The sequence below is a fragment of the Carassius carassius genome, chromosome 41, assembly GCF_963082965.1.
Source record: "Carassius carassius chromosome 41, fCarCar2.1, whole genome shotgun sequence".
Classification (NCBI taxonomy): Eukaryota; Metazoa; Chordata; class Actinopteri; order Cypriniformes; family Cyprinidae; genus Carassius; species Carassius carassius.
The window spans coordinates 9,004,711-9,026,999 of NC_081795.1; the positions used below are offsets into that span (position 1 = coordinate 9,004,711).

At 37.3% G+C, this 22,289-nt stretch overlaps 1 protein-coding gene across 3 annotated transcripts; it reads left to right on the plus strand.

Annotated features, from left to right (window-relative positions):
* The first annotated feature begins 338 nt into the window (after positions 1–338).
* zgc:162698 (Transmembrane protein 87A-like) lies at positions 339–9,821 on the plus strand. Of its 3 annotated transcripts, none has more exons than XM_059534301.1 (21): positions 339–537; positions 988–1,057; positions 1,293–1,384; positions 1,476–1,592; positions 1,792–1,842; positions 2,491–2,556; positions 3,026–3,088; positions 3,171–3,288; positions 3,532–3,593; positions 3,797–3,980; positions 4,409–4,508; positions 4,752–4,845; positions 4,973–5,061; positions 6,442–6,554; positions 7,628–7,686; positions 7,790–7,893; positions 7,991–8,058; positions 8,599–8,660; positions 8,805–8,857; positions 9,052–9,082; positions 9,424–9,821. In XM_059534301.1, exons 1-21 carry the CDS (start codon positions 400–402, stop codon positions 9,463–9,465), a joined length of 1,776 nt encoding a protein of 591 aa, XP_059390284.1. In that variant the 5' UTR covers positions 339–399; the 3' UTR covers positions 9,466–9,821. The 3 variants fall into 3 exon arrangements, with proteins under 3 accessions (XP_059390284.1, XP_059390287.1, XP_059390285.1); XM_059534304.1 differs by lacking the exon at positions 4,973–5,061 and adding an exon at positions 6,054–6,122 and having other exon boundaries at positions 6,446–6,554; XM_059534302.1 differs by having other exon boundaries at positions 340–537; positions 4,994–5,061.
* The last annotated feature ends 12,468 nt before the right edge of the window (positions 9,822–22,289 follow it).

Consider the following 22,289-nt stretch of genomic DNA (forward strand, 5'->3'; position numbering starts at 1 on the left):
TAAACTGATTGTTCAGTTATATTGTGGAATAAGATACGAACATTTAACAAAGTATTCAGTGTTCAAGTCTTTTCTCACGGCACTTCTTTTTTTTCAACTTCAAGCACTGCATAAATGCAAGTTTACTAATAAAAAAAAGCTTTATGTGTGACGAGTTGACACAAAGCAAAAAAAGTATACTCAACCAGAATACAAAACACAGTGGTAATCTACTTAATAAATTAAGCCTAAACAAGTGGATAAAAATAAATATTAACAGATAAACAAATAAATAAAAACATCTGAATTTAAATTTTTGTAGTTGTTCTTTTCTTCCCTCCCACCAGGTGACGTCGAACAGGATGTAGATTCGTACAGGGAAGTGTAGCTCGCGCATAAGTTGGATCTGCTTCCTTAACAATGGCGACTGTCACGACCGAACCATTGCTATCGGCAAGACTCAGAGGAGTTCTGCTTGTTGTCATTCTTCATCTTGTATTAATACCACCGCTGGATGCTATTTCAGAGCCGGGAAAATGGGTCCTGGATGTGGATAATGTAAGTGCTCCCCCAGCTGCAGTATCCAGCCGAAGTGAAATCTTGACGTTCGTGTTGTGTCTTCAGAGTCATGACAGTCCATTGTCTCTACACACACCAGTTAACAGTTACTATAAATGAATTTATAGAATTGAAGAATGTGTAGAATATATATATATATATATATATATATATATATATATATATATATATATATATATATATATATATATATATTGGGGATCAATAATATGATGTAATCTGCCTACAGTGAAAACGTGTCCCAAGGGTTGAAGCTAAGCTAGGCAGTAGCTTTACAGCCTTGCCCTAATATAGCTGATTTCAATCTAATCTTTTTATTAAAGTTACAAAATGCATTTCTTGAGTGATATATGTTCATGAGGTATTTCATTTTTAGGCTGTCTAGTCAGATCATGGAATTGTAAGAATCCTTCTTTTTGTGAATCTTAGGAAGGGGCGAAGCCAAAGTTCTACTATTTTCCAAAGACAATGTTCAATAATACTTTAATTGAAATTAAAGGTGAGTATGCTCTTTACTTTTATTACAATTTTTCTCTCCAAATTCTTCTCTAACACTACAAGCTATTATTTTAATCAAAATCTTTCAAATCCAGTGTATCAGGGAATGCCATGCTTTGGCTGCTCTGATTATTATTATTTTTTGGTATTCATATGCTGTATATATTTCAGTGCTCAATAAAGCATGTGCTAGTCCTGTAAAATTCACTCAATTATTATTTGTATTCATATTTCAGTGCTCAGTGAAGAGTGTTATGGTTCTGTAAACTTCACTATAGCATGGTTATTGCGGAGTTCTCCTTGCTACGATGAAGTGTTTGGTCTTGATGTAAGTGTGTGTTTTTTTTTTTCCCTAAAGAAATGCTATTTTTGAATTTGAACAGCAGTTTAATGTGACCATTCTCTTTTCTTAAAAAAAGCCTGAATCAGCAGAACTCTATTTTAATGACAATGTACTGCGCGAAGGAAGCAATGGGTTTTACATAAACCACAAGTATGAGCCTATAACCTGCGAATCTAGTATTCCTGGAAATAAGGTACATGCCATCTTCACCCTCTCATGCATAACTTGTTGAATTAATGTTAAATGTCACTGTGTTGATGAACGCAAAACAGTTTGCATTTAGTTTTAGTTTGTCATTTTTAGTTTAGTCAAGTCAAACAGGTCTGACAATATAACACAAATGCCAAAAGATGTGCCATGTGTTTTCTTTCTTTTCTGATTGGACTCCCCAGCTTGCAGTAGAAAACTTGGATCAGCCTAAACCGCTAACACCAATGAATCCGGTAAGTTGAACTGGTGCTTATAAACCAGGGTTTTCTCAGGGTAAAAAATGGTGGTAGCTTGTGTGTATGGTCATCCACTTTTGCAAAGTTGAGTACATAATTGAATTTAATACTTAATATATATCTATATGAAATATTGATTTGAGAAGATTATATGAGAAGAAAGAGACTCTGGAGTGTTGTATGAAACTAGGACAGTTAGCTATGTAGGAAATCTGTTGCCTATTTCAGCTGCACAGAATGCTGTGATTGGTATTTCATCTGTCGGTCTGATTATGTGACACAGATTCTGTCTGTTCTATTGATAACTTAAATAGCCAAAGCTTAAACAAGCAGCATAACTTGTGGTTCATCTGAATATCTGGTCTAACCAAGCATTGGTTCTTTTGAGTGTGTGCCTAGGGACACCTTTCATAAATGCATTGCTATTAAACTATTAACCCTGCATAGATTTTTGCCTAACCCTAACCCAGTTGGGAAGAAATTCTGCTAAATTAAAAAAAAACTGCTAAATGGGCAAATGACAATGCCAGAATCATTTTACAGAAAAAAAATTTTTTGTTTATTAAAAAAAATGATTATAATTCAAAATTTTACTTGCTTTATAAGACACCTTGGGAACATTGTTGGCTCTCTTTTGTATTTCAGGAAACCACAAATTCACAAGGCAGACGAAGGAGGGATGCAGGGAAGACAGAAGTGCAGACAAAAGATGTAGGTTCATAATCGGTTTAATATTTTTTTTAAGAATTCACTCAAAATGAAAAGTCATTTGTTCACCCGCTAAACCTGTGATGAACACAAAAATAAATCTTCAGCAGAATATCTGAGCTGCTCTCTGCTATACAAATAAAATCAACAGTGAAATAATTTGGGACTGGGGGCTGTCAGGTTCCAAAAAGCAAACAGAAAAGACTTAATAAAAATAGTCCCTACGACATTTGCACTATATTCTGAAGCTTCTTAAACCATGTGATAGTTTTAATGGAGGAACAGACAGACATTTTTAAAACTTTTGCAGTCATAGTCACCATTTACTTTAACTGAATGGAAAAGAGCAACTTATATGTTAATGAGAACAACATGAGAAGTGAGGAATTAATGATTTGCTTTGATTATTTATATATGGTATTTTTTCTTGTTAAGGATTTAATATGACCGTTTCAAATGTTTGCATGATCAGGTTGCTGCAACAAACCCATCGAGTACTCCAAAAAGCAAAGACTCTTTATCAGTGAAGACCTCAGTGAGTATTAAAGCACAGAATCAGGATGTACAAAAGGTTTTTAAATTGGCTCTTTTTTTACATGCATGTCTTGTAGTTGCAGTTAAAACAGTCTAAATCACACACTGCAGTGGCACAAACCTGGGAAGACAGCCCTTATATGTTCATCATCAGAACTGAAGCAAATCCACCTGTCAAAGAATCAAAATCAAGCATAAAACGTAAGATTCTAATTAGACTTACTTTATAACTAACGGTAGTTAATTACTTTATAGACTAACGGTAATAATGAGGTGTAGTGATAAACTAATGTGGATCTCTAAAAGCCAGATCTTTGATTATCAGCATAATGTCTTGTGAATGAGAACAACCTGCTTTGACAACAAAAGGGCTTTTTTAATGACCAGTTTAAGTAAATTAGCATTTATATTTAATATTAATAGTTTAAAAAATATATTATACAGTGGAGGTCAGGATGTACGGCTCCCATCAATACATCTCAGCATCTGAATGGCCATTGATGATTGTGAGTACACATTAGATGTGTTCTTTCTTTCTTTCTTTCTTTCTTTCTTTTAATTGTCTTACTGCAGTAGTTATTTAAGGCTTCATTTTGTATGTTATTGTAAATGTGATAGTAGTGACAGCATTTTGGATGGTTCTTTCATTCACAAAGCTTCCAATAATATTTTTCTTCTGATTGTCTGTTTCAATGGCCATTGTCTTCAGTTCTACATGGTGATGTGCATCATTTATGTGCTTATGGGCGTGCTGTGGTTGGCTCTCTCTGCGTGTTACTGGAGAGACCTGCTTCGGATTCAGTTCTGGATTGGAGGAGTGATCTTTTTGGGCATGATTGAGAAGGCAGTCTACTATGCAGAGTTCCAGAGCATCCGTTACGATGGCCAGTCAGGTAACGCAACTCAAAAATGTTTTGTTAAAAGTTGTGTATATATATATTTTTTTTTCATTTCGCAAATGATTTTAATTGAGACCCTACTGTGTGTCTGCAACTGTAATGTGATATTTGAATGTGTATTACAACATAATGCATTGGCATTTAAACATGAAATCATTTACTGCACTCAAAATAGGGTATGCATATTGTGACGAAAACTGAAGACTGCCATTTTTATGATTCTAATAATCTAGTATATGTAAAAATAAAACTGCTTTATGGTTAACACAAAAGCAAACTGTTTTGATGTACAGTATATTAATCTGGTCTATATTAATAAATCCTGAGGCTTATGTTTGATGTGACTGATTGTGTAAATGTGTTGTAAAACTTTGGTTACTATAGTGAATGTAGTCATTACAGTGCATTATTTGCGTGTGCAGTTCAAGGGGCAGTGGTGTTTGCAGAGGTACTTTCAGCTGTAAAAAGAACCCTGGCTCGAGTGCTGGTCATCATTGCTAGTCTTGGATATGGCATAGTCAAGTAAGTTGTTTTCAAGCAGTTGAACAAAATTGATTTGTCTAAGTAATACTTTTATAAAGCAAGCATGCATTAAATTGATCAAAAGTGACTAAACACTGTGTTACTACATTGTAAAAAAAATAATCAAATCCTGAAAACATTGAAAAATGACTTTTTAGACTTTTAATAACAATTTGCTATAAGAGTACATTTCAGCGTAGTTCTATACACTTCTCATTTAATAACTCAACTTTTTTTCTGCAGACCAAGACTAGGAGCATTGCTGCACAGGGTGGTGGGGGTTGGACTGCTCTACCTTATCTTCTCCATCATAGAAGGAGTACTGAGAGTCAACACGGTAAGAAGAGCCTGAACACACTATCACTGCAAAATGAAAAATAGTGACCGGTGGAAAACACATCCAACTTTGTAGCAAGCCTCCTAATTTAACCAAATGATGATGCTGCACCTAATGTCATGTGAAGCTTAATGTTTCTCTCTCGCAGGAGCACGGTGGTTCAAGCAGGCTGCTTTGTGACATTGTTATGGCCCTCATTGACTCTTGTATTGTGTGGTGGATATCCTTTCACAAGTCAGTCGTCTGTTAAGACTATGTATTCATTTTCTGCTGTAATTGAAGTGACTTGCATGGTGTAGATTGGGACAGATAGATGGAAATCAAAGTAAACCTTATGGGGTTGAAATTCTAAAGTTTTTTTTTTTTTTTGCTTTTGTAGTGCAGTTGCTAGTGCTTAAGGTTTACTTTGCACAGTTTCTTTTAGGAGGCCGTGTTATGGAGATTTGAGTCTCTCTTTGTTCTTCTCAGGTTTCTTTGGCTCATGTGATTGGTGGTGGTGTGCCAGTGTGTGGAATATCTTCTTTCTCCATTTTAAGTCTTGCCTCAAAGCTAGTAGCATGATCTACCTTTGTTGGGCTGAATGGTGGTTAATGTGTGAGCAGCTAGGGCTCGGCGATTGTATTAAATGTTAAGATGTATTTGTGATGATCCTGATTGCTGTATGAAATTAAGCACCATAGTAGGAGTATCGGCACAATAGATGGTAAGATCTGTTCATTTCTGTTAATCAGTTTAACTGTGCATCGATTACGATTCAATGATTCACTTAAAAAGAGGAAAAGGTTGTTTTAGTAATAACTAGTAATGTTTGCTTACATTCATCAAGGAATCCTGAAAAAAAAGACGTTTCATGATTTCTACAAAAAAAAAAGCAGCACAACTGTTTTCTACATTGATCATAATAAGAAATGTTTCTAGAATAATTCAAAATTAAAGAATAATTTCTGAAGGATCATGTGACACTGAAGATTGGTGTAATGGCTGCTGAAAATTTAGCTTTGCCACAATGGGAAAAAATTATCAAAAAAAAGAAAAATTAAGTTCCAAGCCATTTCAAGGGAAATACATAAATAATGAGCTACTGAATATCATAAGTAGGAAATCGCCCAGCCCTATGTAGGACTGTCTGATGGTGGTGTGTGTCATGGTGCTACTCTTCTCTCTCTTTCTCTGGCTCTCTCTATCTTCTCTCTATATTGTTCTGCCAGGCTGAAGATGACCTGGTGTTGCTGGCTGCCATCCCCTTGGCTGTTCTCGACTCTACCCTCTGCTGGTGGATATCCTACGTTTCTCCATTGCTGTTTGCATGTGTCCCTCTTTCTCTCTTAATGGGTTGTGTAACAGTAGCCCTGCGTATGTGAGGTGTTGATGGGCCTACTTTTTGTTCTACTTCTCTTTGCGATTTCCATAAATTTCTGCAAAGCTTGAGAATACTTGAAGGAGAAACTCATGCATGTTCATAGTCAGGAATACTCTCTACAGTTTCACCATCTCTCCCTTTTTTTTTTACTGCAAAGTAAGCTGTGTCTGCATTGCATTGCGTATGAACAGGAAGTCGCTGAGCCTTAGTGATCAGATATAGTCCTTGACACTCAGTCACATCTTCATTAGCCTGGCCCAGACGATGAAGCTCCTTCAGCTGAGGAGAAACGTGGTCAAACTGTCCCTTTACCGACACTTCACCAACACACTCATATTCGCTGTCATCGGTGAGCAAATCCCACACTACTACTTTATTGTGCAAAGTGTCTTTGAAGGATTACAGTACTGCACTGAAAAGCCTAACTGCCAACGATTATTGTCTGTCTAATACTCCCATACAGAATTATGATTTGGCTGTGTCAAACATCTGGGTTACATGATTTATTAATGGAAAGTGAGCCGTAATTGGGGACATTCAATCTCCGTCTCTTGCTATATTTAGGTTTACAACTTTTCAAACTATCATTTTACTGAACTTGCAAGCACTGATTTTCCTTAATGATACACTACCGTTCAAATGTTTGGGGTCAGTAAGACAAAAGATTTATATTTCTTCATAAATACTGTTATTTTGAACTTTCTATTCGTCAGAGAAGCCTGAGAAAAATGTAGCACTGTTTCCACAAAGATATTGATCAACACAACTGTTTTTAATATGGATAATAATAAGAAATGCTTTTTGAACACCTAATCATCATACTAGAAATTGTTTTTAAATTATTGTAAACATTATTTTAAAAAGATATTGATTGAGTGATGCACTGCTGCTGACATGGCGTTTCATCATAAATAATATAAAATAAATCCAACCATTAGAATAATTTCTAAAGGATCATGAAGACTGGATTAATGACTGATGAAAATTCAGTTTTGCCATCAACGAAATAATTATATATAATAATTCTTAAACATTAAAATAGAAAACGGTTATTTTAAAATTCTAATATTTACACAATATTATTGTTTTACTGTATTAATAACAGATTTTCAATAAAGTGAAACTAGTTTTAATTTTAGAATTTTTATCAGAGATACATTTTAAAAACCTCTTATAAACGTCCATATCTTTCTTTCTTTCTTTTCTTTTTTCTCTCGCCATGAATAAAGCTATGGTAGCTGGGAACTATAAACAAACAAACAGTGTTAATGAACAAATAAATGCAGCCTTGGGAAGCATAAGAGATTTTAATTTTTACTTGGCCCAAACATTTGAAATGATGAAATGAAGTGTATGCATGTATATTTATTTTGCTTTCTTTTTCTGCCACGTTCTCATAATAAAAATCTGCTTCTCTTTCAGCTTCTGTTATATTTATTGTGTGGACAACAAAGACCTTCAAGTTATCAAAGTGCCAATCTGTAAGCATTCTCTTTTTATATGTAATAAATATGTCTTCTGTCTTTTTAGTTAAACTCATATACTTTTAATGACACTACACCTTTCCTTCTACTACTCTTGTAGGACTGGAGAGAGCTGTGGATAGATGATGCCTTCTGGCGCTTCCTATTCTCAAGTATCCTGCTCGTGATCATGTTCTTATGGAGGCCATCAGCCAACAACCAGAGGTGATGCGCTTCACTTCTAGCCATGTGTCTGCCCCATTTGTAAACTCTGTTAATAGTAGAAACAAGATTGTCAATTTTTGTCCTTTTAATCCTTCAGGTATGCCTTCAGTCCACTGGTGGATGAGGTTGAGGAAGAAGAGGAGCAGCTAATGAATGAAGCCTTCGGTAAGGATCTTAATTAAAAAAAATTAGCAGGTGTGAGACTGAAGTAGTGGCCTGTATTTAAAGATGGTGGAGAAAAAAATCTGCACATGGGATCTTTGCAAGCTGCCTTTCATTCTCTACTAAATATGATGCATTTGATTTAAAGTCGTGAGTTAACCGAAGTAGCATCCGGCTGTAAAAGATAAAAAATTAATTAAAAAAAATGTATGGTTGTACTAGGTTGTACACATCAGTATATGATTGGATGTGGGTGTTGCACTCAAAAGTGGAGGCTTGCAGGGATGAGTTTAAACAAACTAAACAAACTTTTTTTTTAAAAATAAATACATATAGAAATGTTTACAATAAGACTAATAACATGCATTTAGAAAACAGGGTCGTTTTTCATTTCATGTCGGCTTTAAAGCATGCAGTTTACATTTCATCAGCACACTTGAACGCTGCCTATCAAGTTTGCAGATCTGGTTTATCAGCCTTTGTTTGCTGTGCTTTCATAAACTGCGTTTAGCCAGTTCTAATCAGTTAAACTTGAATTCACAGAGGGTGTGAAAATGAGAGGAATAAAACCAGAGACCAACGGAAGTGCCAAACCAAGCAAAGTGGTAATTCATAACAATACTTGGCTTAAAAATGGCTTCATGAAAAGAAGCATGCTGTATTGCCATATATAAAAATGCCTTATAAAGGATTAGACGTGCCGTTTAGAAAATACCCTGTACCCAAATTTGTTTCATATTCCCATCCAGGATGAAGATCTCAAATGGGTTGAGGAGAACATTCCCTCATCAATGGCTGATGTGTAAGTCCATGGATCATATAAAAGTCACTTGTGTATAGTAATTATGGTTAGAATTGTAAATAAGATACTAGCCCTAATAGCACTTTTCAGAATGGCACTGATTATTTGTTCACCCAAACACGTTATCAGTTTGCCTGTAAAGCTACCAGCAATCTCTGCCGTGTCATTGACATGTCCTTGTCTTTGTTTTGCAGTGCACTGCCACCTCTGCTAGACTCAGACGAGGTAAGTGTCTCATATTCTGATTGGCCAGCAGTAGGCGCCCTTTGAGCATCTAAAGTAGTTGTTTTCCTTCTGCTTGGAACAAAAGGAGCACTGAGGTTTTGTCTGACTAACGAGAGCTCACTTAAGCTAACATTGGATGTGCTCGTATATTGAACTGCAGCCAATGTGGACAAATCTCTTAAAAGAGGAGATCAGAGATTACATACTACAATACATGCAGGCTTTTATTTAACTGGGTTATTTATTTTAAGAATCTCATCGTATTGCACAGCATTTTTTAAATGACTGTTTAAAAGATGACTCTTCATGATTAAAATTTTTCTTTCTTTGTCCCCCCTCAGGAGATAATGACCACAAAATTTGAGATGTCCAAAATGGAGTAGATCTATGAAGATGTAATGTATATAACAGCTGAACGAAAATGCAAATCTGCTTTATCCCAAAATATGAGCTTTTCATATGCAGCGTCTGTAAATATGAGGGACGATGAGGGTAATGGACTAAAGGACTTTTGGTTTTATTTTGAATTGCCTGTTTGTATTTATATTTTCTCAGATAATATGGTGTAAGAGTTTCTTAAAACATAACTGTAAATTGCCTTTGACTGTTGTTTATATGTCTACTGGACAAAATGTGATTAAAACACATTAGTTTGTGCATTTAGCTTTTTCACTAAGAGGCTTTTGCACAACTATCCTATTATTAATTACATAAAGATGGGAAAACATGTCAGATAAAAGCTTTCTCTTCTCGTTTCCTTTAATTTGTCAGTATGCTTTCACATATAAACAGTACCTTTCTGACCTTGTGGTATTTTCAGTAAAAGTGGCCATTTAGTGTCGTCATGTTGGACTGTGCACCATTAAGCAGATTGCCTTTCAATGAATTTATCTGACGTGAGTTTTTAATGCTCTGTTGTCATTGTTAATAGACACTCGCCTGCCTTTTGGGTTCTGTTAGATTACAAGGGGAAAATACATTTTCAGGTTTGTCTCTACACTAAAACTTTTTTTTTTACTTTTTTGCCCCCCAGTTTGATTGCACTGCTGGCCACAGTATATCTAGCAGCATATGCAAATAAAAATATTTTTAATACCAAAAAAAGGTCAAATGTTATTGAACCGCTTTTGACATGTAAGATGAGACCTAATGCTTTGACTACATTTGCTGTCTGTAAAGTCCACCCGGATGGGTATTGATTTCTTCTCAAAGCCACATTCAAAAGTCTGTCATGCAGAGTGTCAGTTTCACCCGTTTGCCAATACAGTCTCAATATCTCTGTCCTGTTTAGTCCCTGTTAAATCAGCTCATTATCTGTTAATACTTCCACAGTTCTTCATTAACCCTGACCCTGTGGTGAGCTATAGGAAATGCTGCACCAAAACCTGTTGCTAGGCATTCTCTTAATCTGTGGCTATCATGCTAATAGCACAATTTCAGAGATTTAGTGTAAATAGTGGACACTGTGTTGATAGTCAAGGATGGCACAGTCAACCACCTGAGCTCAATAAAAATATTGAGAGGATGGAGTAGGATATTAAATTGCAGTTAATGCAATCCAATATAAACTGACGTTTCTCATAAAACAGTATTCATATTAGGGATTTTATGTAATGTATGTTCCCATTTCCAAGATGCAAATTATGAACTGTTGTGGAGCAATATTTTTGGAAGGAAACTAAACAAATTTTCTCAATTGATTTGCATTAGTCGAGTCTATTTTATAACTGCTCCAAATAGCAAACCCAAACCCTGTTATTAATCAGCATTTTCTCAAATCTGTCAACGATGGCATAATCTGCAAGAAATCCCAGAGAATTGCTTAATGTTTAATGGTGGTTTATTCATGTACACAAGAAAACAGTCTAAAAACAAAAACACAGAGATTCGAGCACATTCTGTATTGAATTCACAATTCGGGGGCAGTCTGGTGGGCTGTTATTTCAAATGTGTCTGTATCACATATCTAGTCAAAGGAAAATTACAAACAGAATGGAAATTAATATAAATCTAACAGTCTTTATGATCACGGTACTTTGTGATCACTGAGATTAACATTTCAAAGGAATGTTGTTTATGACAATATAAAATCTCACTAGTAGACAGGCAAAACATTTACAATTACGGAATGGTAGCAAGAACTGCACTGATTGATGATTCTGAATTATTGCTTTTCAAGATTTTTTTTTAACTATGTGGATTGCATCTCTCACCATGGTGAATCGTGGCGTAAACATGTGATTACTCCATATTTTGGGGGAGGGGGGGCAAAGCTCCTCGCTGAACGAATCCCATGCAGATCTAATCCTCTTTGTGTGGCGTCACACGTTTCCCGCCTTTTTTTCTGGTAAATGATAACAGAAGAGATTTCAGAATATAGTACAATATATTTCTACATTTAAATTTTTCATTAATTATAGACTCATTTTTGTAACAGAGAACAGGTTCATTTACTTTCACCAAAAATACATTTTTAACTTTATAATACAGAACGGCAAACACTACACAACTGTGTGTGACAGTATTGTGAAAAACCTCTTCCTCAAAAACACTTGATTATTAGTGATTCGACATTAACATGCAGTAATCTTTAATTGGATAAATTACGTGTAGAGAATACTTTCTGAAAATACATAAATTGCTACTTTGGATAACTTTACAACAGCTCAATTACAGCACCTGTAACTTCCTTTGAATTCACTGACCCTAAAATTCACAACTTTTTAAGGGGTGATGGAGTATAGCAATATCTTTTTGACGTGTCCACAACACCAGAACATGTACCCACAAACACAGATGAAGGTGCTCAGGATCACCAAGGATCAATACAGAGATCCTTGATTTAAAGTAACTTCTCTATGACAGTAACTGGCATCAATATCTGTGTAACTTCTATTGTTTTCAGGCTGGAAACTACTGTCCAAAACGTCCTTCTCCTTGGCTAACTGTTCAGTGGCTGAGGATACAACTGCACGAACGATGGAAGCTGCAACCTCATAGAACATCCTCTTCAAGGCCTCCTCTTGTTCATTTGTATTGGTCTTCGCTGACCCAGAAAGGAACCCTCCACACTGAGGGGCCCCATCCCCCCCAGTCTCTACCTCAACACTAGTACCTACTCCTAATTTAGACTCTGCTTTGTAATGTCCATTTTGCTGTAGATCTCTCAAGTCAATTGGAGCTTCACACTCACCGCTTTGGGCAACTGCATTGACAGTATCACACTTCCCATCTTGACTGAGGATCTTCCCATCCTTCGGACAAGTTTTGTCACTAGAGTCTATACTCTCCTGGTTGGTCTCCTCATCCTTCACATCATTCTGGGTTGTTGCTTCATGATTGTGTGCTGCGGTGTCCTCTGACGTAGCATCCGAGCATCCATTCTCACCATTGGCTTTTGGCTCTGTCTGGCCTCCACCCTCTGGTGCTGGATCTGCTATGTGAGACTTGTCTGATGGCTGACCAGATGGTGCACTAGTGTGGGACCTCTCATCTCCATCAGAACTCTTGTGTTCGCCTGCCACCTGAGCTTCACTATTGCTCTCACTCTGAGCCACAGTTTGCTCCTCTGATCCAGTCTGTGGGACATCAGTTGCCCCAGCTGCATCAAGGCCATCCCCGTCTTTAACCTCACTCTCACAAGTACCATCTCCATCTTTCTGGGCTGCTGTATCCTCTCCCATGTCCACGCTGGTACTCTTCCCCTTTCGCAGTATGAAGTTCTTTAGTGACACAGCACGGTTGAAGTGTGTCCTTTTTGCCTTGGCTGTCTTGCCTGAGTCTTTACCCGCCTGTGGTTCATCAGTCTGCTCTTGGTCACCCGCTGTTTCTTCCTCTACTCCACCAGTGTCAGTTGCCCTCTTTGATTTGGGAATAACTCGTTTTTTGAAAGAGGTCCAGATCTCATTTGCATGCTGGTCCACAGATTTTGCATGCTGTGTAGTAGCAGTCGCTCCTTTCTCCTCCTCACCCTCAGCATTAATCTTCTCCTGTGTTTCTGTGTCACTGGCTACCTTTACATCTTCAGTACCCTGTTCAACCTCTGGGGCGTTTTCATCTTTTATATCTGAAGAGTCTTTGTCCTTTGGTTTGTGGATTCCAACAACTGATGAATCTCTCTTCAGTCCTTGGAATGTCCAAGACCTCTTTAGTTTCCACCTTTTTTGCACAGAGTGCTCTGACTTTGTAGTGGAATCCAGTGTCCCACTGTCTCCTGCTCCATCTGCATCCTCAGCATCCTTGGACTCATCTGTGCTTTTCTTGTGACTTTTTTGAGCCATGAGTTTCTTAAAAGAGTGCCAGCGTTTCATGTTTTTCGTTGTTTGGGGGTTAGACTTGTCTTGCTCATCTGCAGTCGGAGGCTCCTCTGCTTGGTCTGCCACATTTGTGCTGGCATCAGCGTCCTCCAGCCTGTCTAGTGATTTTGACCAAACCTTGCCATGTTTTTGAAGTGCCCCTGTACCATCCTTTTTGTCTGTGCTTTTGTGTGAGAAAATTTTAGCAACAGGCTTGCGGATGAAGTCCCTAACACTAGACTTCTCTCCTTGCTTTGGCTTGGCACCAGATGCCTTTTGCTCTTGGGAAGCCTCCTCATTTTCTGGTGCCTTTTCAATAGTCTGCCCATCGGCTGCAGCCTCGCCAGCTTCTGCTGGCCGACTAGTTTCCTGGTCTTTAGGGCCTGCAGTATCTCCTTGATCATTCTGGCTGGAGACCTTATCCTGATCCTCGCCAGTAGTATCCTCAGATCCTGTCTGCTGCTCCTTCTTTTTCTTCCCTCCCATTACTTTTCCAAGCCCACTTTTATTTAAAAAAGAGTCCCATATTTTCTCAGAGGCTGGCTTAGATTTGTTATCAGCTGGTTGCTCTGTGCTTGGCGGTGCCTCAGTAGTAGGCTGTGTTTCCTCTGTTGAAGCTGGGGCTTCCTCTGTTGAAGCCGGGGCTGGATTTGTGGTTTCTACCTCGGCCTTGTTCTCAACCATGTCTGCTTGGACAGGCTCTGCATTAGCCTCTGTTGCCGCCATATTGAAAATAAAAACTCCAACAATCAGGTCTTCTTAGCTGAAAAATACTTATTTCCTTAAGTTCTTTATGGAACTAAATTCATTGATGATCAGCCAGCAAATCTGTGAGTGTTCCTATCCAACTTCTTTCCATAAGAAATGGGCAATTCTGCATCATATTCCGTATGGAGTATATGGAACTCAAAGCTAGAAGGAGAAAAGACAACAATCAGTTTTAAATTGACTGCATGTATATCAATCAGCATATCAGAATTATTATTATTATTTCTTTTTTTCTTTCTTTATTTTTACAATGCTTGAAACTTGTTTTGTATCTTAGCTGTACTACTGTAGAAATTGTAAAAATAAAGAATACTAGACAACATCATGCTGCCTTTAAGTGCCTTCAGTCACCTTGGAGTCACCAGTATACACATGATCAGTTATTTGTTTTACCATTTAGGCCATTTGAGGAGTATTTGTTGTACTTAAAATGGGAAATGTGTTATTTAGATATTGAGCTAAATACACATCTTCTGTTGACATTTAGTTTATCTCATTGCATAAATGCAATGGCAAACACACACAAAAAAGTCAACACACTGTTGCTCATATGACGATGAAAGATCTTATTATAAACCTCTAAACTCTTCACCCTAGGTCAACTCTTATCATTTAATGGGGCTGTTTTTTTAATTCTACAAAGGATTCTTTTGTGATAAAAAAATAAAAGATCTTTCGTCAAGCTTTCCTGATGCTTAAAGCAATTTAATGCTTCCTCTGAATTGACCCGCTTGCGTATTTGAAATTATTTTATGTTGTATTCTGTCTGAGATGCTAGAGGTGAAACCACATGTGACATAGTAACATAATTGATTTATTCAAGGAACCTTATGACTGTATGCACCGTAAAATGAGTACAGTAACATAAAAAAACAGAAGCAATATTCTTTGCTTTGTAAAAAGCCTGATGGAAAGAACATGGCTTAATTGGATTTCGCCGTGACTGAATCTGTTTACAGATGGGGCACAAGACCCTGCTTGCCCATCTGACTGACACTGGGACAATTGAGGCTTGACGGATTTGTCCCCTCTTCTCATGGACAAAAACCTTGCCCTTTGTTATGCAAAGGCAGTAGAAGAGACTTGGAGAAGCTTCCTCGATAAACCCCTAAATGTAGGCTCAAACCTTCCTTGCAGACGTAGAACATAAATCTAACGAGAAACGAGGGAAAAGCCAATGCAAATGCTTCAGACTGCAGGTGCCAGTGCTCTTCAAAATCTCATTTGCATTGCTAATGCCTCCCTAACCATCTCCTCCATTTTGTAAAAATTTGTTGATATCAACATCACCCAAGTTGTTTTAATTGACGGCGCTGCACGAGTACTATGTTATTTGCCAAAAAATTGTCGAAAAGACCCAAAGACACATCCTACTCCTGTTGTGTCTGGAAAACAACCCTGAACAATGCTCATTCATGCCACTTGACTCGGATCACCAATTTATAGAACCTCAAAATAGTTTGTCAGTAGTCTAATAAAAAATATTAAGATTCACGAAGCGTCCAGTTACCAATAACATGTCTGTCACGTGTAAATGTGTGATGTGAGAATAATGAAATCATCATGCAGCGGGAAAACAACAACAACCCGCGCGTCACACGCACAAGCGCGCGCGCATTCCGTGTCTATTGTGGTAAAGTCATGCTCGTTTTATTCTCGAAATCTCGTTAGGATCCAATTCAGCGAAATACGTGCTTTTGCTTTGTAAAAAGGTTTTTCATTGATACATAGTCCATACCACAGACTGGGTGCAACTGGGAGCAAATTCACACTTGAGTGCGTCTGATAATAATATGCGGGAGGACAGTCTGGCACGTTTGGCGAACTTGATCGCATGAATGAATGAACTCGGAACAGTTGCTTGAGCAAACACGCAATAGTGAAGCAGATGTCCTTATTCAAAAACAAACACAAAGCAAAAGGATTCACTGAACCAAATACTCAATTTCACTATGCCTACGAATTCAATTCCAGGGCGCAGTCATTGCGCGCCAATTGTCCTTTCCAAATAAATATCTGCACTTATAATATCCATTAAATTAATTACACAGGCGAAGCGTGCAAAACAACACGTATGTATTTTGACACAAAAATATGGATAATTAGATCTAGGATACAAAATGAATTTCTGCACGACAGAAATACTCAAAATAATACAACAAAAACATTATAACTAAGAAAAGAGTCTGCTAACCTTGTTCCTCGTGTGTAAATCCGTCCCGCGTGCTGGAGGAAAGGTAATAATCTGCTGTAGACTGGAAAAAGACACAAACTAAATCCCTGCTCGCATACTCATGCCTTGACTGAAGAGAGATCAGTGTGTGTATGAAGGAGAGAGAGAGGGAGAGAGAGAGAGTGTGTGTGTGTGTGTGTGTGTGTGTGTGTAAAATTGCGCGCGCGGGGACGTTGAGGGTCGAGCGCTGGTATTAAAAGACACGAAGCTGCGGCTCCATCTATCTCACCCTGTTGCCCTTAGCAACCAGGGAGACCACCCCCACCCTGCCACCACACACACGCACACATACACCCGCCCTCAACACTAAGAGGGTTACTGTACGGGGTTGAGACGGTAACTTTAATGTCAGCCACTTCCTCTGATTTGCGTGAAATGTGGTGATGTTGCATCACGACCCCTCAGATTGGCTGCGGCAGGTCCGCAGATTGTTTGTGCGCCTCAGTGACGCAGGGCAACAGATCGAAGGGTCGCGAGACCGAGAGAGTGTTGTAATGTTTAGTGTCAACGTCTTTAACGCACTGCTTTTGCTATGAATGCTTAACTCTGATTTATCTTTTTAGAAGGCAACAACGAATCCATAAACTGTGCAAATTAATGTCAAGTACAGAGAATGTACAATATGTAAAACCTAAATTGAAAACTTTATGCATAAGGCTGTCGTTGTAAACAAAGTAAGAATATAATAAAAACAAAAAAAATGGTGAGATATACATATAGATGCTATAGAGAGATTTGCTTCTATTTTTATTTTTATGTAGGCTATCTAGAAAGCATACAAAGGTGGAATGTGAAACCTTTTTTTAACATGGATATTTACAATTTTGCGCATAAAGTTGTGGTAAAAATAGAAAGGTTTTGTTTGTCTTTTAATGGAAGCATATGTATAGAGAGAGAAAGTTACATTTGATTCTATTTTTTAAGTAGGCTACAAGGGTGAGATGTAAAACCATTTTTAAAAACAAGGACATTTAAAATTTTGTGCATTAATTTATTGTGGTAAAAAAAGAGAAAATGAATTTATATATATATATATATATATAAAACCCTTATTTATCATATTTAACCCTAAAACACAATGCAAAATTCTAAATATAGTTAAAACACCTTTATAAAAAATTTAGCAATTTGCATTTAGCAAATGTATATGATTCATAAGCATGTAATGCTCATTTAGAAATTTATAAACAAGAGTCTACTGTTTATACTCTCACCTGAGGAGGCTGGTATGATAGTGATGTTACTGCTGTAGTAAATTTCTAATTGGTTAAACTGATGGTGTTACATCTCACTGTTACACACTCCCTTACAAAATGGAAAGACGTTTGCACAGGCTCCACAAATAGAAATATTAACAACTGACCTCGTTATCTGAAGCTAATTGTTGGGGAATCAGAAAAAAGGCCCGTGTGCATATTGGGTGGATGCAACTGGACAATAAGAAAGATTATTACAAGTATCTGCATTGCAGAAATTGCTCTTGAGACCCTAAAGCAGCCAGGGGATGAAATTGAATTTTTAGGACTATTTGCCAACGCCAAAATTGTTTTTGTGTGTGCCTGTTTACAATATTGGACAAAATTTGCCTCAAGGCCAGAAAAATATGTGCGTTCCACTGGAAATGCATCACTCTGTGATAAATATTTCATACCATAGAGCATCTGCAAGAGAATTCTGTGCTCCTTCATTGAGCTTTCATTTCCTCATGGAGGATGCCACATCTGTCTGGAGGCATCATCAAGTCAGACATTCAGTCTCAGTCTGGTTCATGCAGCAACTGAACGACGCTGAAGCATTATCAAGCTGCCAAGAATCATAGTAAAATCATCCTTATTCAAGCCAATGGGAGGAGCATAAGGGATTGGTCAGTTTAAAGGAGCAACCTATAAATAGCAGGTTAACGGGATTATTTTTACAGGAAAATAAGTAACTGTTATTGTTGTCTATGTGTGCACATGAGTGATGAACAGAGGTATTGTATAACCTTTCACTGCACTTCAGAGATGATAGATCACTTGGCAGTTATAGGCTGCCTCTTAGAGGTCATGATATGTAAAAAATAATATATATATATACACAATACAATACATAAAAATATAATCAATATATAAAATGAAATGAAAAAAAACTACAGAAACATGTTTACCTATGCATGTGCTATACTTATTTAAAGTTATTTTTTAATTTCATAGCTTTATTTCTCTTTATCATGTTAATTACATTGAATTACCACTGTATATGCAACTTTATAGATAGATAGATAAATACAATTTTAAAATGCTTTGTATGAAAGGCAACTATAAATAAATTGTGATACAAAGTGATGAATAAATAAATAATGAATTAATTTGAGACTTTTTTTCTAACTCAATGTCATGAGCAACTAAGAGAGCAGCAGTGACAGAAATGGAGATGTCTGAACTAGGTCACATCTTGATTGTAATCAGACAAATGAGTCCGATTAACTATAACAATCTCAAAAAAACCCACTCTTCTTCCTACAGTTATGGCATCTGCACAAGCTTCTTCATTCAATAGCACACTAATACCTGCCACCAAGCCTGTAAATGCACATCTGATGTCACATAGGCTCTAGCATGGGAATGGGAAAATGTTATGTTTCTGCTGTGAAATGCCCAGGCTTTGGAGTAGAAGGAGCAATTGTGTGTATTTCTGCCACGCTAATGCCTTGTGACAGTGCACACTTGTGTGTGAGCAGACGGGTGAAGCTGGGGGTTGGGTGCTTCTGGTCTGACACATTCAACCGAAGGCCGCATCAAGCTCATGGCTCTGACTGTCAACTCCATTTCCCGCTCTCTCATCCACCACAATCAAGGTCTTATTTTAAGAAGCCAGTGTCGTGGCAGGATGGCCTGCACGTGCTTCCACATGCAGCTGTAAACACCGGGATCAGAAGTGAGCCGATCAACTTTTGTTAGCCTCCCAATGCCGGGTCCCTGGCGGTTCGCTGGGAAAGTAAAAGTAGTTTAATCAGTCCGGCATTTGGACACTAAAACAGGTAAGATGTGGAAACGAAATCAGTTATAAATGATAAGATTGGCCTTTTGCTATGCTAATGGAAGCCCTGGTTAAATATTTCACACCGGAAAAGACAGGGTGGAGACTTATCCAGGGTTACTGTCATTGTCAAGAGAAGTGCCTGCAGAGGGGGAATTAAAGGCTGCACAAAATCTTACTACAGCAGCAGACCGGAGAAAGTCAAGACGTACAAATTCAAATCTAGATTTGAAGGATCAATTAGCATTTAAACAGCATATTTAGGTTGAAGCGAAGTCTCCTCCTTTTTTAGGAGGCTATTTAGGTAATGGCACCTTCCATGGGACATTAATCTGTGTAATTAGGTTTTAGCTGTGCTGTGTGAAATAGATTGCTATGGCATACTTCACTCGTCTGCAACCTGTACATAGGAGAACTTTGGTGTCATTAAATTTTTTTTGGCTGTCCACATTCCTATTTATTTTCTCGCCAGCACAAAACATCCATCAGCTTCTGTAAGGGGAGATTACATCAGGCCTGATCTGATCCAAGAGCTGGCCATGCTACGCCTGCTGCGGTCTGGGTGATGACGTAGCAATATGAGACAGAGATGCTCGAGACTGAGAAGTTGCCATTAAATGAAAATTCACGCTGAATGTTGTAGATCTTGTTGTGAAACATTTTTATTTCAGTATCATTAATATACTTTTATTGCTTTTGTTCTTATTTTTTAATTAGATTTTTTATTTTCTGTTTTCACTTTTATTTTAAAGTTTGAGTAATTTTGTGTTTTGTCTTTTTTTTTTTTTATTCAAGTTCGTTTATTTACTGTTGGTTATTTTAGTACTTCAAGTTAAACTTAATGAAAGTGAGAAATGTGGCCTTGGCAACTAGCTGAAATAAAATGTTTTCTTTTTATTATTATTATTTTGTATAAATTTAGTTAACACTAATAATGCTGTGAACAATTCATCCATGCATTGTGTTTCATTTAAAAAAATGTTTAATCAAAATGTCATAAAAACCTTCTGGGGAAAACTAGATGTTGACACGACTCCAATCATTTAATCCACTTAAACTCCTCCGCTGCTGTCTTAGACCAAATCTCAACATCCAATCAGCAACCCGCCCTATCTTTATTTTTTTCATTTTTCAATGATCCATTACACTCTGATGCACTCCAATGTATGTAACATTATGGAAGAAATTTGTCGTTACTTCAGTTTCAACATGACTTTAAAGGTATAATTAAGACCAAAATAAACATTTGGTCATGATTTAATTCACCTTCATGTATATACTACTTCCTCTTTGGAGGAAAACCAGTGTTAAAACAAAAGAGAAAATGGCTGTTTTGGACCCTGTTGACTTTCTTGGTATTAGCATTCTTCAAAACATCAGAGAATAGCAAGTCATTCAAATTTGAATCAGTATGAGGGTGAGTAAATTATGACATAATTTCCATTTTTGTGTGAACCAACTCTTTAAAGGAACACTCCACTTTTTTGGAAATAGGCTCATTTTCCAACTCCCGTAGAGTTAAACAGTTGAATTTTACCATTTTCAAATCCTCAGTACACAATGCTACAGAAGAGTCAAGTTTTAAATAGGAAAAATATCAAACTCCTTGGTCATTTTTGAGCGAGATGCTAACGGTCTAATCAAATTCAATGATCTATGCTAAGCTAAGCTAAAAATGCTACCGCCAGACCCGGAGATCGGCTGAATGGATTCGAAAAAGGTTCAACTCCACTGTTTAACTCTAAGGGAGTTGGAAAATTAGCCCTTTTTTGAAGTGGAGTGTTCCTTTAAATTTGTGATTATTTGAGGGTAACAAGCGATTTTTGCGCCTGACAGCCATTCATTTGAGGAGCATTTGTCGATTAAGCAAGTTGAAATCTTTCATCTCACTGCCCCGGTAGACAGCTAAGACAAGCTGCACTGTTTGGTGACCTTTTATAGTATAATGCTGATTGGTTAATGTGTCCCTTATGGCCTAAACGTAATGTTAACTTTACACATGGACAACCTTTGAGGTGCAGCTGTTCTAGATATCCAAATGAATGCTGTCCTGAAGTGTTGGCTTCAGAGGGATTTCGATGTAATCTCTTTATTAGCGCACAGCCTGTCAGTCTCAATCACTGGTGTTGTTGTGACCGAGCCCTGCTGTGTGGGAGGGGGGTTCTGGGAGTCAAGGTCCCATCCAATGGTGCCCAAGCCTGTCGATTAGCTCAATGCTATTTCATTAAGGTACTTGAGTACCTTTGCCCACTTGGGTTGACAGGACACAGAAATGGAATCTGAAAACAACAGCTAATCATTGTGTTTATATGAACAAGCTTTTTAATACATTTAAAAAATGTAATTATTGTAATTTTATATGCTCACTACTTTATCATACCACATAATATTTTTAATAATATATTATATTTTTTGTCTGATATACTTTACAGTATATAATTATGTGATAAGGTGTTATTAACATTATGAAAAGCAATGGAACACAAATTGCTGGGTTTTCGTCGACATTTCAGCTGAATGGTACACAAACAAAATGCTCTTTCTGTTCTCAAGCGTGGCAATTCCCCTGACATAAGCAAGGCCTGTTGTAGTCAATGGCATCATATTAATTCTAAGTAACCATCGCAAAACTGAGTTAGTGATGCTGCCTGATGCTCACAGTCAGATTGTCCCAACTCACATTTTATGCCATTTTCTGATACACATCTGTCGTCAACTTGTAATTCCACATTTAAAGGACAGCAACCTCAAGAGTGAGTTAGAAGCCAAAGTAATGCATTTACACTAATAACTTGGTTTCAAGTTATGCAGCCCGGATAAGTTAACAGCAGCATTGACCTTTAGCACCTTCAGGCAAAGTTCAGAAAAGTGTATTTCCTCTTAAGGTTTTATT